The sequence below is a fragment of the Anguilla rostrata genome, chromosome 1 (assembly GCF_018555375.3).
Source record: "Anguilla rostrata isolate EN2019 chromosome 1, ASM1855537v3, whole genome shotgun sequence".
Taxonomy (NCBI): Eukaryota; Metazoa; Chordata; class Actinopteri; order Anguilliformes; family Anguillidae; genus Anguilla; species Anguilla rostrata.
Window position 1 is genome coordinate 70,075,309 of NC_057933.1, and position 22,241 is coordinate 70,097,549.

Below are 22,241 nucleotides of genomic sequence, written 5' to 3' on the forward strand. Positions count from 1 at the left end.
GGTTTCCTCCTGAGACTTCTTCCCCTCAGGGAGTTTTTTCTCGCCCCTTGAGTGTTTTCTTCCTGTATACTGGGGATTATTATAAATCACTTGCTAATGTTGTGGGGGTATAAGCTCAGCCTTTCTCAAATTTTCCTGTCAAACATGGCAATATCTCTGTAAAAAGTGCTTTACAAATATACAAATAAAATTTAACTGAATTATATTAAACAAGGAACAGGCTGATAATAAAATTACTGCATGCAAAATTAGAAAACTGTGTGCCAATAGCAAACAGGATAAGTCTGTAAAAAAATAGTCTGTTTCATTATTAATTTTTATTTGATAGTATGAATATTTTTGGGTGATTGATTATTATTGTTATTATTAGTAGTAGTTATAGTAGTACGAGGACCTTGTAGTAGTACACAATACTGTGTTAATTAAACTCTTAACAGAGGTTCATAGAGTCCAATAGGGAACATCTACCGTAAGAGTCGATTTAACATTGAACTTTTCACTGTGTAATAGTTGCACCAACTTGGTGTAAGGATTGGTATAATGTTATAATTTCGACTCGGGCTAATCATAACGCAGTTGCAAACCCCTGATAATAAGAGGTTACACAGACTATTCATTTTTCAGATTGAAATCTAGGAACATTAAAGACACGAGGGGACACTGTGGCCATTGCTAGTACGATATGTATTTCCGTTACAAGTCCGAAATGCAGATTGAGCGACGGAGTATAATGTTTCGCAAATTATGCGTAGAAACCTATCGGCTGACGTGTACCGTAAAGTTCATGAAGTGCGCCACCGGACAGATTGAAGATTAATAAATCTGCGCAACACAACGCCATCAAACCACTGTCTGAAAACGCCCTTTTTACAAATCGTCATAAATTCACTGTTGTGGTCGTACCGCAAAACCACGCTACAATATCGGAAGTGCGGTCATCTATACTGCTGGGTAAATGTTCACAAACGTAAATAGACCACAAAACAGGGGCGAGTGGGGAACGGTAACAAACACTTTAAAAGAGACCAGATAAATTGGACATATAAGTAAAGTGGACATTGTTTCATAATTTATGTGGTCAAAATAATACAGCATTTCCCGAACAGAATCGCCTAACCTTGTTCTTTACCTCACACTGTGCACTCAGGTCGCCGATGAGGGTACATTAGTGAGGCTCCGACCAATGGGAGATGTTGAATAACATAGTTCGGTTGACTTATCGCAATCGGCTAGTTGGACCGCCATCTTGGATCAAGAAAAAGGGGTTTTAAACCCGATAAAGGAAAACATCGTTTTTATTTTTATGAATTGGAAATACTAACATTTGCCTATGGGGAAAATAATTACAGTAGTCATGAAAAAGCTGCTGAATTAGCCGGCGTAATAGATTGTCAAGATAAACCTCTACGTTGACGAAGAAACAACATTGTAGGGATTTTTCCTACTTTTAAGTTTTGTTTATGTTGTTCGATTCAAACATGGATTCTACAGATCCAGGTAACGTTCCAGTAACTTGCTGAGGCATCGAAAACGGTGTGAAACGTTGCCAGATAACAATTACCTCTCTTATTTTAATCGCTTGTTGGCTAGTCTCAATGTTTGTACCTAAATGTCACTTTCAGTCACGGGTTTGGCAACGTTAGCTAGCCAACACTCGCTTGATCGCGTTGTACATATTGGCTTGCAAATTGTATTTTCCCCCCACATGCCTCGCTAGTTCAACGCTGGAAAGCGAGCGCGCAAATTAAATAATATCTTTATCTCCCTGTGTGATATATAGACTACCTATGTTTATATTAGACGGCGAACTTAACCAGGCTAATACATTCGTGTAAGATAATCGGCTACGTTGCTGACAACGTTACCGGCTTATTGAACGAAATTTGTTCGTGGTTATCTAAAGTTAGCTAATTATGTAAACTGTCTCTGCTAAGTTAAACATTCTTCGAATTATAGCTGGATGGACGGACAGTAGAATGCATTCAAAAACCCAGAAATGGTCCTAAAACGCCACTGCAACTGTCAGGGGCTGACTTGTTAGCTAGCTAGCATACCAATAGTGATCATTCTGTTTTGCGCAATCGGTTAGCTAGTAGCTAGTTACTACGGGGGGGAACCGATGCAGACGGATCTATGAGGCTAGTTATTTAGTGATTTATGCTAGAAATGTAGCTAAAATCTCACGTTAGTCTGACGGAATAGCTAACATTAATAGTTATGACAGCAAAGACAGAGAGCTGCTAGCTAACGTGGTTAGCTAACCAACCAGCTAATGACCGTTGTAGTCTTAAGTACTACTAGGCTACTTTGCCCTAGCTAGATTTTTGTATCCCCGCCAAGGTTCAGACTAGTTGGCTACTAGTTAATTGCTATGTAAACAGTTTAGCATAGATCTAACTACATATGTTAGCTATGAATAAACCAGACTTTGGATAAACCAAATAAGGCCAGATATTTATATGGCTAGAGTGAAACCTTTATCTGTGCCACCCATGGGACTGTCTCCAATTATCACGTAACGCGTTAGACAGGTGGCGAGTTTAAACAGGTTTTCCGTTTTTACTAGCTGCAGTATTTTCTAACGACCGTTCAAACAAATAAAATGAAACTTCCCACGTGCTACACGTGTCTTATCTAATACTGTAACGTTATTTGGTGCAATAAAACTAAACGTCCCATGCATTTGCTACTGTAGTTTCTTTCTGTTTTTTGCGTCGATAATGGCTATACGTTTTGTTAACGTCGGTTGTTGTATCTACAATAATTCGGTTTTTAATTTTTGGCTTCAAACTAGTGTGATGGTAGCAATCAGTAAAACTATTTGTTATTAAAAACCACTTGAAATTTGAGTTTATCTTGTTGCAAAGAAAGATCGACTTCGTTTAAGACACAAAGATGCGAAGGTAATTGGCGGGAGTCTGTGTTGAATCATTTGGCCATATTTGTTATTTTGTACAATATCATGCAGTGCATTTGGATTGTTTTTCTCTCTTATGTAATGGTCAGTGTTGTGGTATGTAAAAATAGTGTTACTAGTTGCTGCTAAATGACTTCATAATTTGATAACCATTGTGTCTCATACCTCTGAAGAATGACGAATGACTACGTCCAAATGCAAAAGTGGGCATGGTTGGGTACATTCTGGAAACTTATATTCTCCATCTGATGTTATCGGCAGCCTTGTTAACGATCTTAAGAATGTGTTGGTCTCTGTTTCTATTTCTGACTCAGATATGTCAGATGTGCCCTCGCTGACGTTGGGTGCAGCCACTGGGTCCGGCAGTGGAGCTGTGGTCCAGAAAGGCAACAACAAGAGGCGCGCGGTGTAAGTACAAGGCCCTCGCATCACAGATGAACAGCGTAACGTCCACCGGCTTACACTCAACCCAGACTGGATCCGGTTCGATATGAGTTGTAACTTTAACTCCCGTTAAAAGTGTCTGCGTGTGCTTCAGCGCCATTCAGAATTTATGCAGTGAGGCAGCGCTCCACAGCGGAATTAATTAACGGAGTTAAATTCATTCTTAAACAGAATATGAATCATTTAAGACAAAGAAGTGGTATTTTAGCTCTTAATTCCAAGGGTGATTGTCATGCTTCTGTTTTTTTTTTTTTTTTTTTTTTTTTACTGTTCTGAATAATAGAATCCCCTCTCTTTCTCACAGGCCCGATTTTGATGACGATGATGGAAGCAAACTCTTCAGGTTCGTCACAAAGGATTCTGTGTAGTTGTGCTGATGTGTGATGTAGTCTTTGGCATTTGCTTATGGACTTGTGTTCCTGCTCATTTAGTGTGCCGTATTCTTACTTTGACCTGCCGAGTGCTTGTGAAAGGCCTGTTACTGTCCGGAGAATAATATGGGCCCCTGTCTGTCGCTCCTCAGGTGCGATGATGACACAGGAGGATCCAATGACAAAGAACGGTTTGCCAGGTATGAAGGGTAAAGGGGAGGAATGTAAGAATGAGTGAGGGAAGGAAGGAAAAAGAGTTGATGTGTGAAACTGTTAAAAACATGGTACTGGTCATTTCAGCCCCTCTGCCCTATTCCTCTCCTCTTCTCCCCCCCTGCTCTTAAATGCATGATGCCGACTGCTCAGAAAGGCTGTCATTACTGTTAAAGTTATATCGCTGTTGACTAGTAAAATTGCAATGTTTTATTTTACTGTTGCCTGTGGTGACACTTCCATCGGTGCCCGATAACTATTTTTTAAAACATTGGTGCCCAGTGTGGGGCTGAATATGTCCGATTCCCACCCTAATTGGGAATGTCCAAACCGCAGCCGTATTCATGCGCCAACCCCTCTGCTGATTCGGGTGAGTGTGTTCATCCGCGGTTCTCCTCCGAAACGCGTGGTGTCCTCAGCCCACAGCCGCGCCCCAAAGAATTAAAGTCCAGGGAAGGGAGGCCTGATCGACCAGCAGGGGTCGCTAGAGGGCGGTGAAACACGGAGCCCTGACTGACTGAACCTTCCCGTAACCTGGGCGACGCCATTGCCAATTACACATCGCCCTTTCGAGCTACTGGCCACAGTTAGCGCTGGCATGGTCCGAATTTGATCCAGTCAGTGCCCTGTAACCATTTTATTTGGGTTGGGCTGTTGTTTCCTGTTGTATTCTCATGTCCAATGCCAGCTAATTGTCCGTTATGTTGTCATGTCCAGAATTATGGGCACTCTCGATGAAAATGAGGAGTAAAAGGCCATATAAAGTAATGATTAAATTGAGTCATTAATAATGTACAGTATGTACCTCACGTGGAAAAATAATAGCTGGGTAATGATGGTATTTGTTTTATTTTTGTGCCTCTTTATGAAGGGTGCCAGTAGTTCTGGGCCTTGACTGTGTCTCCCTTAACTCCTGTTGAAGTGCTTCTTCTTCTTCCCTTTCTCTCCAGGACCTCTAAAGAGGCTTGTCCTCTCTTGCTCTGTCTTTCACTCCATTTCTCATTGAACGATGAGGCATTCTTTCTGTCCTTGCTCATGGATCATTAATTTCTCATTTTTTGCATCCTTCTCTTCCCGTGCCCCTCCTCCTCCCTCAATTACCCCCGTGTTTGACTTTTCCTCTTATTGCGCCCGCTCCTCGGTACGACCCCACCCCTCCCTATTCCGACCCCATCTCCGTTCTCTCCCCCCTCCCCTCCCCCCCCCTCACCGCAGGGAGAACCACAGCGAGATCGAGCGGCGGCGGCGGAACAAGATGACGGCGTACATCACGGAGCTGTCGGACATGGTGCCCACCTGCAGCGCCCTGGCGCGCAAGCCCGACAAGCTGACCATCCTGCGCATGGCCGTGTCGCACATGAAGACGCTGCGCGGGAGCGGCGGCAGCGGCCCCGACGGCGGCTACAAGCCGTCTTTCCTCACCGACCAGGTGAGAGGCGCCACGCCTGTCTGTCTGACGCGCGGCTCTGTCTGTCTGACGCGCGGCTCTGTCTGTCTGACAAGCCGCTCTGTCTGTCTGTCTGACGCGCGGCTCTGTCTGTCTGACGAGCCGCTCTGTCTGTCTGACACGCCACTCTGTCTGTCTGACGAGCCGCTCTGTCTGTCTGACGCACGGCTCTGTCTGTCTGACGCACCGCTCTGTCTGTCTGTCTGATGCGCCGCTCTGTCTGTCTGACGCGCGGCTCTGTCTGTCTGACGAGCCGCTCTGTCTGTCTGACGAGCCGCTCTGTCTGTCTGACGCGCGGCTCTGTCTGTCTGACCCGCCACTCTGTCTGTCTGACGCACCGGCTCTGTCTGTCTGACGCGCCACTCTGTCTGTCTGTCTGACGCGCCACTCTGTCTGTCTGTCTGACGCGCCACTCTGTCTGTCTGACTGATGCGCCGCTCTGTCTGTCTGTCTGACGCGCCGCTCTGTCTGTCTGACGCGCCGCTCTGTCTGTCTGACGCACCGCTCTGTCTGTCTGATGCGCCGCTCTGTCTGTCTGACGCACCGGCTCTGTCTGTCTGACGCGCCACTCTGTCTGTCTGACGCGCCGCTCTGTCTGTCTGTCTGACGCACCGGCTCTGTCTGTCTGACGCACCGCTCTGTCTGTCTAACACGCTGCTCTGTCTGTCTGACGCGCCGACTGAGCACGTCTCTCTAACGCGCTGCGGACAGACGGGATTAAGTGGGAACAAAAGCCGGGGTCTATCCTGCTTTCTGTCTCTCGGCTGTGTATGTGTGGCTGTGGACACAAACATGGGGGATGGGCGTGTCGGTGAGGGCAAAGAGGGCTGTGGCCTTTTCCCCAGGATACGCCCAGCCTGCTGCAGCCCTCCGATTGGCCGCTGACTCTCCTTGGTCCCTCCCTCTCTCAGGAGCTCAAGCACCTGGTCCTGGAGGCGGCAGACGGCTTCCTGTTTGTGGTGTCGTGCGAGTCGGGCCGGGTGGTGTACGTGTCGGACTCGGTGACGCCGGTGCTGAACCAGCCGCAGTCCGAGTGGCTGGGCAGCTCGCTGTACGACCAGCTGCACCCCGAGGACACGGACAAGCTGAGGGAGCAGCTGTCCACCACGGAGAGCAGCACCAGCGGTCAGTCCCCGCCCCTCCCACCCCCTCACATTCTCTGTGACCCGCTGCCTGCGTCTCTGCAGTTTCTCACGACCCCTTTCTCTGCTTCCGTCCTCCAGCCTGACTCCGTGACTCAGTGACCCAGTGCTGTACTGCTGTTTTGTCTCCTCCGTTCTGTGGCTTTCGTTACAGTCTTTATTTTAAACCCTTTAGCTGTATTCCTCCCTGTTTGGAATTCCCTGCCTTATTCACCTGCTGTCCTCGCTGCTGCTAGCAGTACGGAGGGCGTGCACCGGGACCGGCTCTGCCCTGAAACACATTCCGCCCAGCAGCCGCTGCTTCTCACTCCGCAGGCCGTAAGCCGAGCCTGCCGACTGCCGCCGGGCTGTAGGCGCTCGGTTGACCAGCAGGGGGCGCCGGTGATGGCGCAGAGTTACACGGTCCCCTCCTCCCTGTGAAACAGCCGGGTTCAGCTGGCCGCTACCCGACGCCGGCAGTCATCTGAGGTCTTTGGGGACAGTAAATTGAATGCGCTGAGAGCCTGCCTGCCCTCCCGCAGGTCGCATGCTGGACCTGAAGACGGGCACGGTGAAGAAGGAGGGCCAGCAGTCTTCGGTCCGGATGTGCATGGGCTCCCGCAGGTCCTTCATCTGTCGCATGAGGTGAGCCGCGGCTCCGCCCCCTCAGTCACACGCCGCGGCTAGGGCTCCTCCAGCATTCCGGCTCGTGCGTGTTTGCGTAGTTCTGAATGGAGGCCCTTAAGTACACATGCCTCAGTTCACCTCCCACCTTTCACTTGTCCTCCCGCGCCTGGAGGACGTGTCTCAGAAATGCGCTGAGCGTATTGACAGAGCAGGGAGGTGTGACTGCCTGGAAGTGGCCTCTGTGAAACATGTCTGGCCTTGTGCTCTGCAGGGTTGGCATGAGTTCCGTGGAGCCGGTGTCCATGAACCGGCTCAGTTTCCTGAGGAGCAGGAACAGGTGCGTTTACCGTGGTGTAGCTCACACACCGATTCACACAGAACCGCTGGGATTACAGTGGTGTAGCTCACACACTGATTCACACAGCTGGAGTTACAGTGGTGTAGCTCACACACTGATTCACACAGAACCGCTGGGATTACAGTGGTGTAGCTCACACACCGATTCACACAGAACCGCTGGGATTACAGTGGTGTAGCTCACACACTGATTCACACAGAACCGCTGGGATTACAGTGGTGTAGCTCACACACCGATTCACACAGAACCACTGGGATTACAGTGGTGTAGCTCACACACTGATTCACACAGAACCGCTGGGATTACAGTGGTGTAGCTCACACACTGATTCACACAGCTGGAGTTACAGTGGTGTAGCTCACACACTGATTCACACAGCTGGAGTTACAGTGGTGTAGCTCACACACTGATTCACACAGCTGGAGTTACAGTGGTGTAGCTCACACACTGATTCACACAGAACCGCTGGAGTTACAGTGGTGTAGCTCACACACTGATTCACACAGAACCGCTGGAGTTACAGTGGTGTAGCTCACACACTGATTCACACAGAACCGCTGGGATTGCAGTGGTGTAGCTCACACACTGATTCACACAGCTGGAGTTACAGTGGTGTAGCTCACACACCGATTCACACAGAACCGCTGGAGTTACAGTGGTGTAGCTCACACACCGATTCACACAGAACCGCTGGAGTTACAGTGGTGTAGCTCACACTGATTCACACAGAACCGCTGGGATTACAGTGGTGTAGCTCACACACCGATTCACACAGAACCGCTGGAGTTACAGTGGTGTAGCTCACACACTGATTCACACAGAACCGCTGGAGTTACAGTGGTGTAGCTCACACACCGATTCACACAGAACCGCTGGAGTTACAGTGGTGTAGCTCACACACTTATTCACACAGAACCGCTGGAGTTACAGTGGTGTAGCTCACACACTGATTCACACAGAACTGCTGGAGTTACAGTGGTGTAGCTCACACACTGATTCACACAGAACCGCTGGAGTTACAGTGGTGTAGCTCACACACTGATTCACACAGAACCGCTGGAGTTACAGTGGTGTAGCTCACACACTGATTCACACAGAACCGCTGGAGTTACAGTGGTGTAGCTCACACACTGATTCACACAGAACCGCTGGAGTTACAGTGGTGTAGCTCACACACTGATTCACACAGAACCGCTGGAGTTACAGTGGTGTAGCTCACACACTGATTCACACAGCTGGAGTTACAGTGGTGTAGCTCACACACTGATTCACACAGAACCGCTGGAGTTACAGTGGTGTAGCTCACACACCGATTCACACAGAACCGCTGGAGTTACAGTGGTGTAGCTCACACACCGATTCACACAGAACCGCTGGAGTTACAGTGGTGTAGCTCACACACCGATTCACACAGAACCGCTGGGATTACAGTGGTGTAGCTCACACACCGATTCACACAGAACCGCTGGGATTACAGTGGTGTAGCTCACACACTGATTCACACAGAACCGCTGGAGTTACAGTGGTGTAGCTCACACACCGATTCACACAGAACCGCTGGGATTACAGTGGTGTAGCTCACACACTGATTCACACAGCTGGGGTTACAGTGGTGTAGCTCACACACTGATTCACACAGCTGGAGTTACAGTGGTGTAGCTCACACACTGATTCACACAGCTGGAGTTACAGTGGTGTAGCTCACACACTGATTCACACAGCTGGAGTTACAGTGGTGTAGCTCACACACCGATTCACACAGAACCGCTGGAGTTACAGTGGTGTAGCTCACACACTGATTCACACAGAACCGCTGGAGTTACAGTGGTGTAGCTCACACACTGATTCACACAGAACCGCTGGAGTTACAGTGGTGTAGCTCACACACTGATTCACACAGAACCGCTGGAGTTACAGTGGTGTAGCTCACACACTGATTCACACAGAACCGCTGGAGTTACAGTGGTGTAGCTCACACACTGATTCACACAGAACCGCTGGAGTTACAGTGGTGTAGCTCACACACTGATTCACACAGAACCGCTGGAGTTACAGTGGTGTAGCTCACACACTGATTCACACAGCTGGAGTTACAGTGGTGTAGCTCACACACTGATTCACACAGAGCCGCTGGAGTTACAGTGGTGTAGCTCACACACCGATTCACACAGAACCGCTGGAGTTACAGTGGTGTAGCTCACACACCGATTCACACAGAACCGCTGGAGTTACAGTGGTGTAGCTCACACACTGATTCACACAGAACCGCTGGAGTTACAGTGGTGTAGCTCACACACCGATTCACACAGAACCGCTGGGATTACAGTGGTGTAGCTCACACACTGATTCACACAGAACCGCTGGAGTTACAGTGGTGTAGCTCACACACTGATTCACACAGAACCGCTGGAATTACAGTGGTGTAGCTCACACACTGATTCACACAGCTGGGGTTACAGTGGTGTAGCTCACACACTGATTCACACAGCTGGAGTTACAGTGGTGTAGCTCACACACTGATTCACACAGCTGGAGTTACAGTGGTGTAGCTCACACACTGATTCACACAGACCCGCTGGGATTACAGTGGTGTAGCTCACACACTGATTCACACAGCTGGAGTTACAGTGGTGTAGCTCACACACCGATTCACACAGAACCGCTGGGATTACAGTGGTGTAGCTCACACACTGATTCACACAGAACCGCTGGAGTTACAGTGGTGTAGCTCACACACTGATTCACACAGCTGGAGTTACAGTGGTGTAGCTCACACACCGATTCACACAGAACCGCTGGGATTACAGTGGTGTAGCTCACACACTGATTCACACAGAACCGCTGGAGTTACAGTGGTGTAGCTCACACACTGATTCACACAGAACCGCTGGAGTTACAGTGGTGTAGCTCACACACTGATTCACACAAAACCGCTGGAGTTACAGTGGTGTAGCTCATACACTGATTCACACAGCTGGGGTTACAGTGGTGTAGCCCACACACTGATGGACAGTGTTATATGTACTTGCCTTGCTTTGTGCCCCCAGGAATGGTTTGGGTCCAGCGAAAGAAGGGGAGCCGCAGTATGTGGTGGTGCACTGTACAGGCTACATCAAGTCCTGGCCGCCTGCAGGTGAGTGCTGCCTTTACCCCTCCACACACATTCTAAACCACTCCACAGAGTACGGCCTGGTCCTCTCTTCAATGGACCGGGTTTTAAACCTGTGGGTCATTGTCTAATGAAAGACTCTGTAGCACTGCAGCTTCCCTCACTCTGAAAAGCAGTTTGAAAATAATCCACTAGAGGGTGCCAGACACTCACTGTGTGCTTTCTCCTCATTTGAAGACTTCCCAGTCCAGCGGTGGTTTGAGTATAGTGCTGACTCGGTGAATGTCAGCTTTACATGCGCTTAAAACCCGCCACGCAGCGTGCACACGCGTCTGTGTGTTATGTTTAAAATCCTCCGTCATTATCGGTTGTTCTGAGCATGTCCTTTGGTGATGCGTGAATGTGGGTGTGGCCAGCCTGACGCTGCGCTGTGTTTCAGGCGTGTCTCTCTCAGAAGAGGAAACGGACACCACCCAGGGAAGCCGCTTCTGTCTGGTGGCCATCGGGAGGCTACAGGTACACCGTTTCTCTGGCTCCGGGCGACTTTTTGGGGAGTTCCATCATTGTGGCCCGCCTGTGTTAGTGTGTGTGTGTGCATGTGCAATGTGAGTATAGAGTTAATTTTTTTGCTGTTTTGGGTTTGATTCTTCACCTCGTCCCTCCCTCCAGGTGACCTGCTGTCCCAGTGACAATGACATTAACAACATCAGCGTTCCCGTGGAGTTCATCTCCCGCCACAACTGCCAGGGCGTCTTCACCTTCGTGGACCACCGCTGCCTGGCCACCGTGGGCTACCAGCCTCAGGTAGAACCCCCCCCCCCCTCCAGGGGGGAATAGCCATCTTTACTTGCCCACTGACAGCAATCTGAGCTGCATAACTCTCATATGGCAACCCACTACTCATTCCTTTCATTCATGTCGAACATTTTAAAACTCATTCTCTCTCTCTCTCTTTCTCTCTCTCTCTCTCATTCCCTCTGTCCCTCTCAGGAGCTGCTGGGGAAGGATATTCTGGAGCTGGCTCATCCTGAGGATCAGGGCCTCCTGAGGGACAGTTTCCAGCAGGTGAGATGATCTTGGGCTCTGCGCGAGCGTATGTTTGTCTTCGATGGCCAGGCTGCTGGGTTCAGTGCGTTCACGTCACACCTTCCTCCTGCTTCTCCTCCTCGTCCTCCTGCTCCTTCCTCCTCTCCCCCAGGTGCTGAAGCTAAAGGGGCAGGTTCTGTCCGTGATGTTCCGTTTCCAGTCCAAGTCCCGGGAGTGGATCTGGATGCGCACCAGCTCCTTCACCTTCCAGAACCCTTTCTCTGAGGAGATCGAGTACATCATCTGCACCAACGCCAACGTCAAGTGAGTTCAGCACACGCGCACACGTGCACATACACACCCACACGGACATGTGCAGACCCTGAGACATTCAACATTGTTGAGCAAGTGGGTCCAGCTCAAGGACTCTTGGAAGCCCTGAGCTTTATGACATTGTAGGGACACCAGTATGAGTATATCCATGTGGAAAATCCAGCACCAAGGTCAACCTAGCGTTGTTTTGCAGTTTCTGCTTTCATTATTCAAATGATAAACTAACCGACGTCTCTCTGTTTGTTGGTGAATGTGTCAGAAATGCACATCCGTGTGACATGCCAGGTCCTCTGCAAGGGGTCACCTTCACACACCTCACAGGGTCACATTCACACACCTCACAGGGTCACATTCACACACCCCACAGGGTCACCTTCACACACCTCACAGGGTCACATTCACACACCTCACAGGGTCACATTCACACACCTCACAGGGTCACATTCACACACCTCACAGTGTCACATTCACACACCTCACAGTGTCACATTCACACACCTCACAGTGTCACCTTCACACACCTCACAGAGTCACATTCACACACCTCACAGGGTCACATTCACACACCTCACAGGGTCACCTTCACACACCTCACAGGGTCACATTCACACACCTCACAGGGTCACTTTCACACACCTCACAGAGTCACATTCACACACCCCACAGGGTCACATTAACATATCTCACAGGGTTCTCACCTGTCCTGGAAAACTGCCTAAATGTCCAGGAAAATAATTGGTTGTCCTGGAAAATATTTTCAGTGTAACGTTATTAGCCACAATCCTCCCCCAACATCCCCCCCCACCCCCCCCACAACCAATTTCTGTCTCCCATCCACCTTTGAGTCCATGAGCAGAATCTTCCCTTTTATATATTACCAGTGTTGCTCACATAAAATATCCTGTAAATGTCCTGGAAAATAATGTCTTGAAAACAGTAGGTACCCTGTATCTAAGTCTGTTCCCAGTGGATTCAAATGATAATGCAGAGGCCTGTGCTGTTTCTTCACACTCCACATGGTCTCAAGCAGACTCATCACTGACTGCATTCAAGCTGCAGTTACCCCACGTGAGCAAAGCAGTAGTTCACTGATGGTAAAGCTCAAACATTTTAATTCTGCCGCACGGGTTCCTGTGTCCAGGGTTAAAGGAGCGCTGTGGCCTGATGAATGCTGATCGCTGCTGCTCATTCGCAGCATTGATTCTGCACGGGCGCCGCACAATCGACTGATCCCCATATCACTGTGACGGGCTACTAATGGATACTGGTGGTTTAACTATCACATCCATGGGATATAAATCTGCACTGGACCCTCTCTAATCTCAGGTCCATGTCTGTGAATGCAGTCTCTCTCTCTCTCTCTCTCTCTCGATGAGGGACCTGAGCTCTCTGAATGCTGAGCTTACAGAACTCTGAATTTAGTTTTATTTGGTCAAAGAATGGTAGAGCGCTCACCCTTCCTTTTGAATTCTCAGAGCACATCTAGATCGTTCAGAATGTGAGGAGGTTTGCAGAGGTTCCACTAGCTGATCCCTGTAGAATGATCGGGTGGAAGGCGCACTTTTCCAGGACTTTTCCACACTTTATATGGGGTTCAGTGTGGGAACAGGCGCAGTAAAATGGCGGTGGTTCTGTGAGACCCTGCAGCTTGTCATCGTGGCGGTGCGGCTGCAGCTCGCTCCGCGTCAGCTCAGCAGGAGGCGAGCGGTGGTTCTGGAGTGGTCAGTGGCCTTCAGAACCCGCCCCCCCCCAGTGAGTGGTGGTTCTGGAGTGGTCAGTGGCCTTCAGAACCCGCCCCCCCCCCAGTGAGTGTGTGAGTGAGTGGTAACAGGTGGTCGTTTGGAGTGTGTGTGTTCTGGTTCTGCCTCAAAACCCCCCTGAGGTCTTGTCGTGGTTGCGTGTGTGTGATTCAGTTCCTGATTTCCATGATCTCTTACTCTGACACCCTCTGCCCCCCCCCCTCCCCCTCCCCCCTCCGGTTCCGCGGGGCAGTAGGGCCTCGGCTCAGGACCCCCTCACCCCCCTCTCCTCCCCAGGCATGGCACTGCCCCCCTCGCTGGGGCAGAACAGCCCCAGCTGCCCCCAGGTGCTGAGCCCGGGGCAGGTATCGGCCAGGTGAGATCAGTGCCCTCCCAGCGCTGGGTGGCTGGTGCTGGAGATGGACGGACCTCCATCGCGCTCTCTCTCTCTCTCTCTCTCTCTGTCTCTATGTCTCTCGCTCTTACGGGTGCCCCGCCCCCCCCCCCCCCTTGGTGCAGGGTAACGAGCATGTCGGGACTGCCCTGGTGTCTGTTCCTCTCCCTCCTCGCTCTGGTGATGGTGGGAGTGCTGTTTGCAGTAGTGCTTGATGGTGGAGGATCTGAGTAGGTGCGATTTAAGTGGGTTCACTCACTTCACTCTTCCCTCCTTTCTCTCTCACTCTTGGTCTCTCTCTCCCCCCCTCCCTCACTCATTCCCCCTCTCTCTGTCTCCCTCCCTTTCTCTCTCTGTATCTCTCTCTCTCTTTCTCCCCCCCTTCTCCCTCTCCCTCTCTCTTGCAGGCAGCTGCAGCAGCAGCAGGCAGAGCTGGAGGCAGGGGGCAGTAGAGAGGCCATGTATGAGTCGAGCCAGGTGACGCTACCACAGGTGGGCTGACGGGATCTCTGACCACACCCCTCCCTAGAGCCTCACAGTGTTCCTCTCCCTGCCACATACATGTGACTGATGATGTGTGTGTCTGTGTGTGTGTGTGTGTGTGTGTGTGTGCTCGTGCACGCTCAGGTTCCGGTCCAAGCTGTGACCACAGCGGGACCAGACCACAGTAAGCCCCTGGAGAGAGACCCGCGCTTCTCTGACCTGTTCACAGGTACGTGCACGGCGGCCAGTTAGGCCCTGCTCCGCTTTCTGTGGTTCTCTGCTGCGTGCTGTTAGTTAACAGATGAAAAGTTGGGATATGGAAACGTACTCTCTTTCATTTTCTCCCTCTCTCATTCTCTCCCTCTCTCTCTCTCGAACAGAGCCATCAAAGGCTCTTCCTTCCAGTTCTGCCTCAGGACCTCAGCAGATTTACCCCCAGGGAAACTCCTACACCGCCGCCCGGCCAAACGACTCTTTCAGGTACTGCAGCAGCCCTGTGGAGTGGCTGGGATGGTTGTGTTCTTGTACTGTAATTGGTGATGTGTGGTTGTGTTGCTGCAGTTGTAGCTGTTATTGATGATGTGTAGTTGTGCTGCTGCAGTTGTAGCTGTTATTGATGAGGTGTGGTTGTGCTGCTGCAGTTGTAGCTGTTATTGATGAGGTGTGGTTGTGCTGCTGCAGTTGTAGCTGTTATTGATGATGTGTAGTTGTGCTGTTGCAGTTGTTGCTGTTATTGATGAGGTGTGGTTGTGCTGCTGCAGGTGTAGCTGTTGTTAGTGATGTGTGGTTGTGTTGCTGCAGTTGTAGGTGTTATTGATGAGGTGTGGTTGTGCTGCTGCAGTTGTAGCTGTTTTGTGATGTGTGGTTGTGCTGCTGCAGTTGTAGCTGTTATTGGGGTGTGGTTGTGTGCTGCGGTGTAGCTGTTGTGGTGACGTGTGTGTTGTGCTTTTGATGAATGTAGCTGCTTTTTTGGTTCTGCTTGCTGTATGTGTCTGTGCTGTCTTGCTATCTCGCTGCAGTTGTAGCTGTTATTGATGATGTGTGGTTGTGCTGCTGCAGTTGTTGCTGTTATTGATGATGTGTGGTTGTGCTGCTGCAGTTGTAGCTGTTATTGGTGATGTGTGGTTGTGCTGCTGCAGTTGTAGCTGTTATTGATGATGTGTGGTTGTGCTGCTGCAGTTGTTGCTGTTATTGATGATGTGTGCTTGTGTTGCTCCAGACCGGTCGGAATGGCCCAACAGATGGTGCAGCCCTCGCCGTCGGCCGGACAAATGCTGGCCCACATGTCCCGCCAAAATGCCCCCAACCCCACCTGCCCCTCTGGGGAACCCAGTAATAACAGCCCCATTCAGGTCCAGGCAGGAGCGTCAGGGGGGGCAGGGGGTTGGGCTGGAGCCAGACCCCCCTTCAACACTCAGGTGAGCAGCAGGGGCAGCGTCCAATGCTGCAAGCATACTCAGCGCCTACAGAGCCCTGTGCATGTGTATACTGTACATGCACTGCACATACAGAGCCCTGTGCATGTGTTTACTGTACATACACAGCCCTGTGCATGTGTTTACTGTACATACACTGCACATACAGAGCCATGTGCATGTGTTTACTGTACATACACTGCACATACAGAGGCCTGTGCATGTGTTTACTGTACATGCACTGCACATACAGAGCCCTGTGCATGTGTTTACTGTACATACACTGCACATACAGAGCCCTGTGCATGTGTTTACTGTACATGCACTGCACATACAGAGCCCTGTGCATGTGTTTACTGTACATACACTGCACATACAGAGCCCTGTGCATGTGTTTACTGTGCATACACGTGCACATACAGAGCCCTGTGCATGTGTTTACTGTGCATACACTGCACATACACAGCCCTGTGCATGTGTTTACTGTACATGCACTGCACATACAGAGCCCTGTGCATGTGTTTACTGTACATACACAGCCCTGTGCGTGTGTTTACTGTGCATACACTGCACATACAGAGCCCTGTGCATGTGTTTACTGTGCATACACTGCACATACACAGCCCTGTGCATGTGTTTACTGTACATGCACTGCACATACACAGCCCTGTGCATGTGTTTACTGTACATGCACTGCACTTACAGAGCCCTGTGCATGTGTTTACTGTGCATACACTGCACATACAGAGCCCTGTGCATGTGTTTACTGTGCATGCACTGCACATACAGAGCCCTGTGCATGTGTTTACTGTGCATACACTGTGCACATACAGAGCCCTGTGCATGTGTTTACTGTACATGCACTGCACATACAGAGCCCTGTGCATGTGTTTACTGTACATACACTGCGCATACAGAGCCCTGTGCATGTGTTGACTGTGCATGCACTGCACATACAGAGTCCTGTGCATGTGTTTACTGTACATACACTGCACATACAGAGCCCTGTGCATGTGTTTACTGTACATACACTGCACATACACAGCCCTGTGCATACACTGTGCACATACAGAGCCCTGTACATGTGTTTACTGTACATGCACTGCACATACAGAGCCCTGTGCATGTGTTGACTGTACATACACTGCACATACAGAGCCCTGTGCATGTGTTTACTGTACATGCACTGCACATACAGAGCCCTGTGCATGTGTTTACTGTACATACACTGCACATACAGAGCCCTGTGCATGTGTTTACTGTACATACACTGCACATACAGAGCCCTGTGCATGTGTTTACTGTGCATACACTGCACATACAGAGCCCTGTGCATGTGTTTACTGTACATGCACTGCACATACAGAGCCCTGTGCATGTGTTTACTGTACATGCACTGCACTTACAGAGCCCTGTGCATGTGTGTACTCATGTTAACTGGTGCATTATAACACAGACTGGACTATGCTTTATCTCGTTTGTGGTGCATTGATCATGGAGTAAAATTCCTCAGTGTTTTATTACGCACACACACACCGTGCTCTGGTCTGTTTTTGTGCTCTCCAGCAGGTGGCAGCACAGACAGGGAAGATCCAGGCTGCCCAGTTTCCTCTGGGGGGGTTCGCGTCTGGCCCCTCCTCCTCATCCTCCTCCTCGTTTAACACGATGACGAGTGCCGCCGCTCCGGCCCCGTCGAACGCTACGACCTACCCGACCGTCAACTCCCGCGGCAACCCCGCTGCCAACGGCTACGGTAGGACTGAGCGGCGAAGCGGGCTTTAACACATCGCGTGCGCGCGCGTTCCAACAGAAACGTTCTGGGAGGGTGTTTAAAGTCTTGCTGCTGCACCTGCACTGTGTCAGCAGATGGGAATCAGTCGGTGACGCAGTTCCCCTCCAGAACAGCGGAGGCAGTGTGGCAGGCACAGTGGCAGAACCAGGCCCATGCACAGGGCACAGCAGAGGCACACCAGCAGTCACAGTCTAACCAGGCTGAAATCTTCCCGGTGAGTTTCTCTCGCTTATGCGTCAGTACTGTATACTGTATGTGTCTGACACATGGCTATACAGTTAGCTCCATAATGTTTGGGATGAAGACTTCCCCCCCACCCCACTTTATTTGGCTCTGTACTGAAACAATTCACATGCCGTTAACGTGCAAATTCTAAGCTTTTTTTAATGGGTATATTTATGCATTTTAGTTTCACCGTTTTTATTTCACTTTCACTTTTTATACATAACACCCCCCCCCCCCCATTTTGGTGATTTGTTTGATTACAAATCTAAAATTGTGGAGTATAAGAACCAAATCAAGAAAAAATGTTCTTTGTCCCAGACATTATGGCGCTCGCTGTATATCTGTGGTTTGACTGGTGTGGGGCTGCTGATGTAATGTCCCTCTCTCTTCCCATAGGATGTGCTCTCCATGCTCGACCAGTCACCCAGTTTCAACAACGACGACTTCCCGGAGCTCTTCACTCCTTTCAATGAGTGAACAGGGTTGAATTTTAACCGTTTGCCTCTTTCTTAACCCCCCCCCCACCCCCCCACCCCTTTCTCTCACCATCAGAGCTGTTCTGTCTCTCTTATCATTTTTGAAATCAAATCTGAAGTTGCACTGCCCGCCAGGTACAGGAGGACACAGGGAAGGCATAATCAAACGCTGACAGAGAGGCTCGCTAGAGGGACAAGAGACACAATCAGGTGGAGGGAGGAGACGCAGCGATAATCAGTGGAGGAGAGAGCGGCGATTCGTAGGGCACAGCCAGGTTAATGGATTTGCGCTGAAAGTGCGGGAAATGGCCGCCCTGCTGGCACTGCCCAGGTCTCAGCGGCGAGGCCGCCTGCGCGGAAACGCAGCGCTGATCTGAGAGGCAGACGCTAACGCTAACGCACAACGCAGCGCTCCCACTGCCGGGACGTCCCGCCGATGCAGGCCGGCTTCACACGGGCAGTTTTTAGGAAGATTTTGATAGAAATTCTCCTTCAGGTTTTTCCTCTTTCTAATTCAGAGCATTACTTTTTAAAGTGTAAAGAGGGTAGATCTATAAGAAAGCATATATAAGAGTCCGTCCCTTTTCTTAAAAAAAAAAAAAAAAAAATAAAAAAAAAAGATGAATAACTTTTAAAAAAATCCTGTGTACCACATTTGTGTGAACCACAGGAGATTCTTGTTTTATGTGAAGATGTTTCTCTTGTTTGAAGGGTATTCAGGTTATATGAGCTCTAGGGTCATTTGGAAACTGTCTGCCAGTTTACACTTGCATGCTCTTAGCTCTCTGTTGTACAAATGCAAAAACTGGAAAATACTGAGGTATGTCAGCCTATACTCAATGATTGTGTGTATATATATATATATATATATATATATATATATATATATATATATATACACACTTGTGGTGCAGGTTTTAATTCAGTTTGTGTTTGAATTGTGAAGCCGAAACCGTCGCATGGCTGTGAGCTTTTGCCAGTGTGACCTAAAGGCTGCCATTGATGCTACAGCACCGATTTACACCAGCACTAAGACACGGCCTCGACACGGGTAACCTCGAGCACAAACACACCGGCGCGGGCCAGTTGGCGGCGAGGGTCGTCGCTGTCTGTAACAAGTCGGATTCAATGCTTCCTGCCGATCATTACAAACACAGGGTCGATGACATCACTGCCAACTGAATTTTAAGAGGATTGTGCGGTTGGGATCGCTGTCGGGATTCCCGCTACGGGACACCATTCCACCGCCCCTCACTGACGCATCGCAGGGTCTCTGTATGTTACCCCTTGCGTACAGCGCAGGCTGGAGGTCACCCGTGTCAGGTTAAGCATGTTTAGTTGCTCGGAAAGACTTCTGTTTTCGAATTAACCAAAATCCGCTGCAGCTCATCGAGCCCGGGTCAGTCACCCATGGGCCACGGTGAGGTCAGCGAGTCAGGAACACCCGCTTTCATTTCCTTCCTTTCCCCCTCACCCTCCTCATCCTCACCTCTACGTGCACGTCACCTGCTGTAGAGGTACAACCCCCCCCCCCCGGCTGGCTGGCTCCATGCACATTTCTCATATACTGCAGCCACTTGGGTGCCTACTTCTGTTCAGCATGTGTTAAACATCTTTGTTTAACAGAGCTGCGATTGGCAACCCTTGTTAACTAGACACACACCACCTGCTGCTGAATGGTACAGTACCAAACCGTATGCATATGTGACGGCAATGAAGAATCATGCAATCATGTGGTTTTTGTGATCTCCATTTTGTGGTAGAGAATCCGGTATTACTTTACTCGACGCACGTGCATGCTTGCACACGTACAGTGACTTGGCAAGCACCATTATGTAAAACTATGTTCTGTATTATGAAACGTGTAACGAGTCCTTACGCCTACCTTTTTACCGTCAATTTGGAGTGTCCAGTCATTAATGCCGGCCCTTTTCCACCTCAAAGTGAAAGTGCATGGAGCCACGGGTGTCATTACAAAAAAAAAGTGTAATTTCTGTCGCTTAAAACCTGCAGTCAAAATGCTTTCTTTTTTTTTTTTTTTTGTGAAGGTGTATGTCGACTGGTGCTTTGTCCGCATGCCATATTTTCATTGGTTAGGTCTGCAGGTGTTCCTATTACCTGAATGCAGCTAATTCAAGAGGTCGTGGATGAATCTTCCAGCAGCCAATTCAGTCGATTCATATGAAATATGAGATGAAATACACTTTAGTATGCAACTGTATAACCTTAACGTGTGTATGTTATGTATTTGCATACATAATATACACACACGCTCATGCACACACGCACATGATTTTATTAGTGTTTTGTCTGTTTTGATTCCTCATCCTTTTTCCTGTGAAAACGGCACACTCTCCTCACCCTTTAATGTGTGGGCTTTTCTTTTTTACTCTGAAAATCAAGAGACTTTGTTTAAAAAAAAATAAAAAATAAATCAAAACGATAAAAATATTGAATGAAAGCAATAATTATCAGCAGGAAATACATATTTTAAAGCCATTCATGTTGTTATTGTAAGTGTTATGACTTTTAATACGGAACAGGAGATGAGTGTTCACTTCAGGTATTTCAGGTGTGCTGAATTTGGTGCCCGTTCGTTCTCCATGGCACAGCCTAGTGTGTTTGAGCGAAGGCCTGGGATAGTCCTGGTCCTGATCCAAGATGGATGTTTGTTTTCGTTTGGTCTGGTAATGGAACATTATCTGGAGAGAAGCTTTACTCACACTTTAATGAGCTGTGGAAGGCAGGGTGTCCAGTGCTCTGCGTTGGAAGCTGAGCTAAGCAGTGCTGACCTGACTCACCCGGGCCACACTGGCTTTAAGGGCTAGGTAGGGGTAGGTATGAATTTACGAAATGTACTGAAATCCTGAATTGTATAAATTGCATTGCGATTATTATGCCCCTTTCCCATTCCCAAGTCTGATCATTGTTATATATGTGGATGTGAGGATGTGAACGCGAATGCATAAACTCGCCTGCATATTCTTTTCCTGTAAAATACATGTATACTTGCCGTTTGTGTCAATAGTTTTATTTTTCATTTTGGAAGAGGGCAGTATTCTTGTGACTTCTGTTGTGTTGTTTTGTTTTAAACCACTTGGGGTGTTCCATGTCATGGTTTTTACAATGTGAATTGCAGTTTATATATTATGCATAGATACACAAATTATGACTATATATAACAAAAATGTTATAAAAGAGTAAAGAGAATGTTCAAGGGTTTTTTTTGTATTAAATTGTTGTATTGTCCAGAAACAATCTCGTCTGTGGACTGTTCTGTATTCAGTTTCATGAAAAGGACGCGTGGTTCTGAATCGGTGGATTGAACAAAGCTATAAAATCCTAACGTGACTGGCCTGCGTCATTCTGTGGCTACAGGTTTAATGGTGTCATTTACAGTGGCTACAGTTAGAGGAAAAGGTAACTTCCTGGCTGACGAACAGTGGCCACCTCTGTTAATTGTATTGGTTTTCGTGCTTGTCTCCACCGGCAGAAAGGACGTGCGAGACTTTCGTGTCAGTCCCGGAGGATCGGTTTCCTCCTCTCTCCCTCTCTCTTTCTCTCTCTCTCTTTCTCTTCTGGCAAGAGCAGGAGAGAGTCGCTATGTTAATTGAGCTGGATCAGCTTACCACCTCTCAGCTCTATCCATTTCACTCTCAGTTGGCTTACCCTGTGACATCTCTCTTTTGGAAAGATTGGCTTCTCGGCTATCGTTTCTGCATTCCTTATTCTCTGTCCACCTGTCTGCTAA

The 22,241-nt window shown here is 49.0% G+C and overlaps 1 protein-coding gene across 5 annotated transcripts; it reads left to right on the forward strand.

Annotated features, from left to right (window-relative positions):
* The first annotated feature begins 988 nt into the window (after positions 1-988).
* On the forward strand, positions 989-21,748 carry arnt (aryl hydrocarbon receptor nuclear translocator). 5 transcript variants are annotated; one of them, XM_064296744.1, is made up of 21 exons: positions 989-1,497; positions 3,232-3,325; positions 3,666-3,704; positions 3,885-3,932; positions 5,161-5,374; positions 6,304-6,517; positions 7,056-7,158; positions 7,412-7,477; positions 10,546-10,631; positions 11,047-11,123; positions 11,277-11,411; positions 11,598-11,672; positions 11,806-11,957; positions 13,959-14,081; positions 14,507-14,591; positions 14,727-14,811; positions 14,963-15,062; positions 15,802-16,000; positions 17,567-17,750; positions 17,861-18,003; positions 18,411-21,748. In XM_064296744.1, the coding sequence occupies exons 1-21, from the start codon at positions 1,461-1,463 to the stop codon at positions 18,489-18,491; spliced, it is 2,340 nt and encodes a 779-aa protein (XP_064152814.1). In that variant the 5' UTR covers positions 989-1,460; the 3' UTR covers positions 18,492-21,748. The 5 variants fall into 5 exon arrangements, with proteins under 5 accessions (XP_064152814.1, XP_064152787.1, XP_064152806.1 ...); XM_064296717.1 differs by having other exon boundaries at positions 990-1,497; positions 17,564-17,750; XM_064296736.1 differs by having other exon boundaries at positions 990-1,497; positions 13,962-14,081; positions 17,564-17,750.
* The last annotated feature ends 493 nt before the right edge of the window (positions 21,749-22,241 follow it).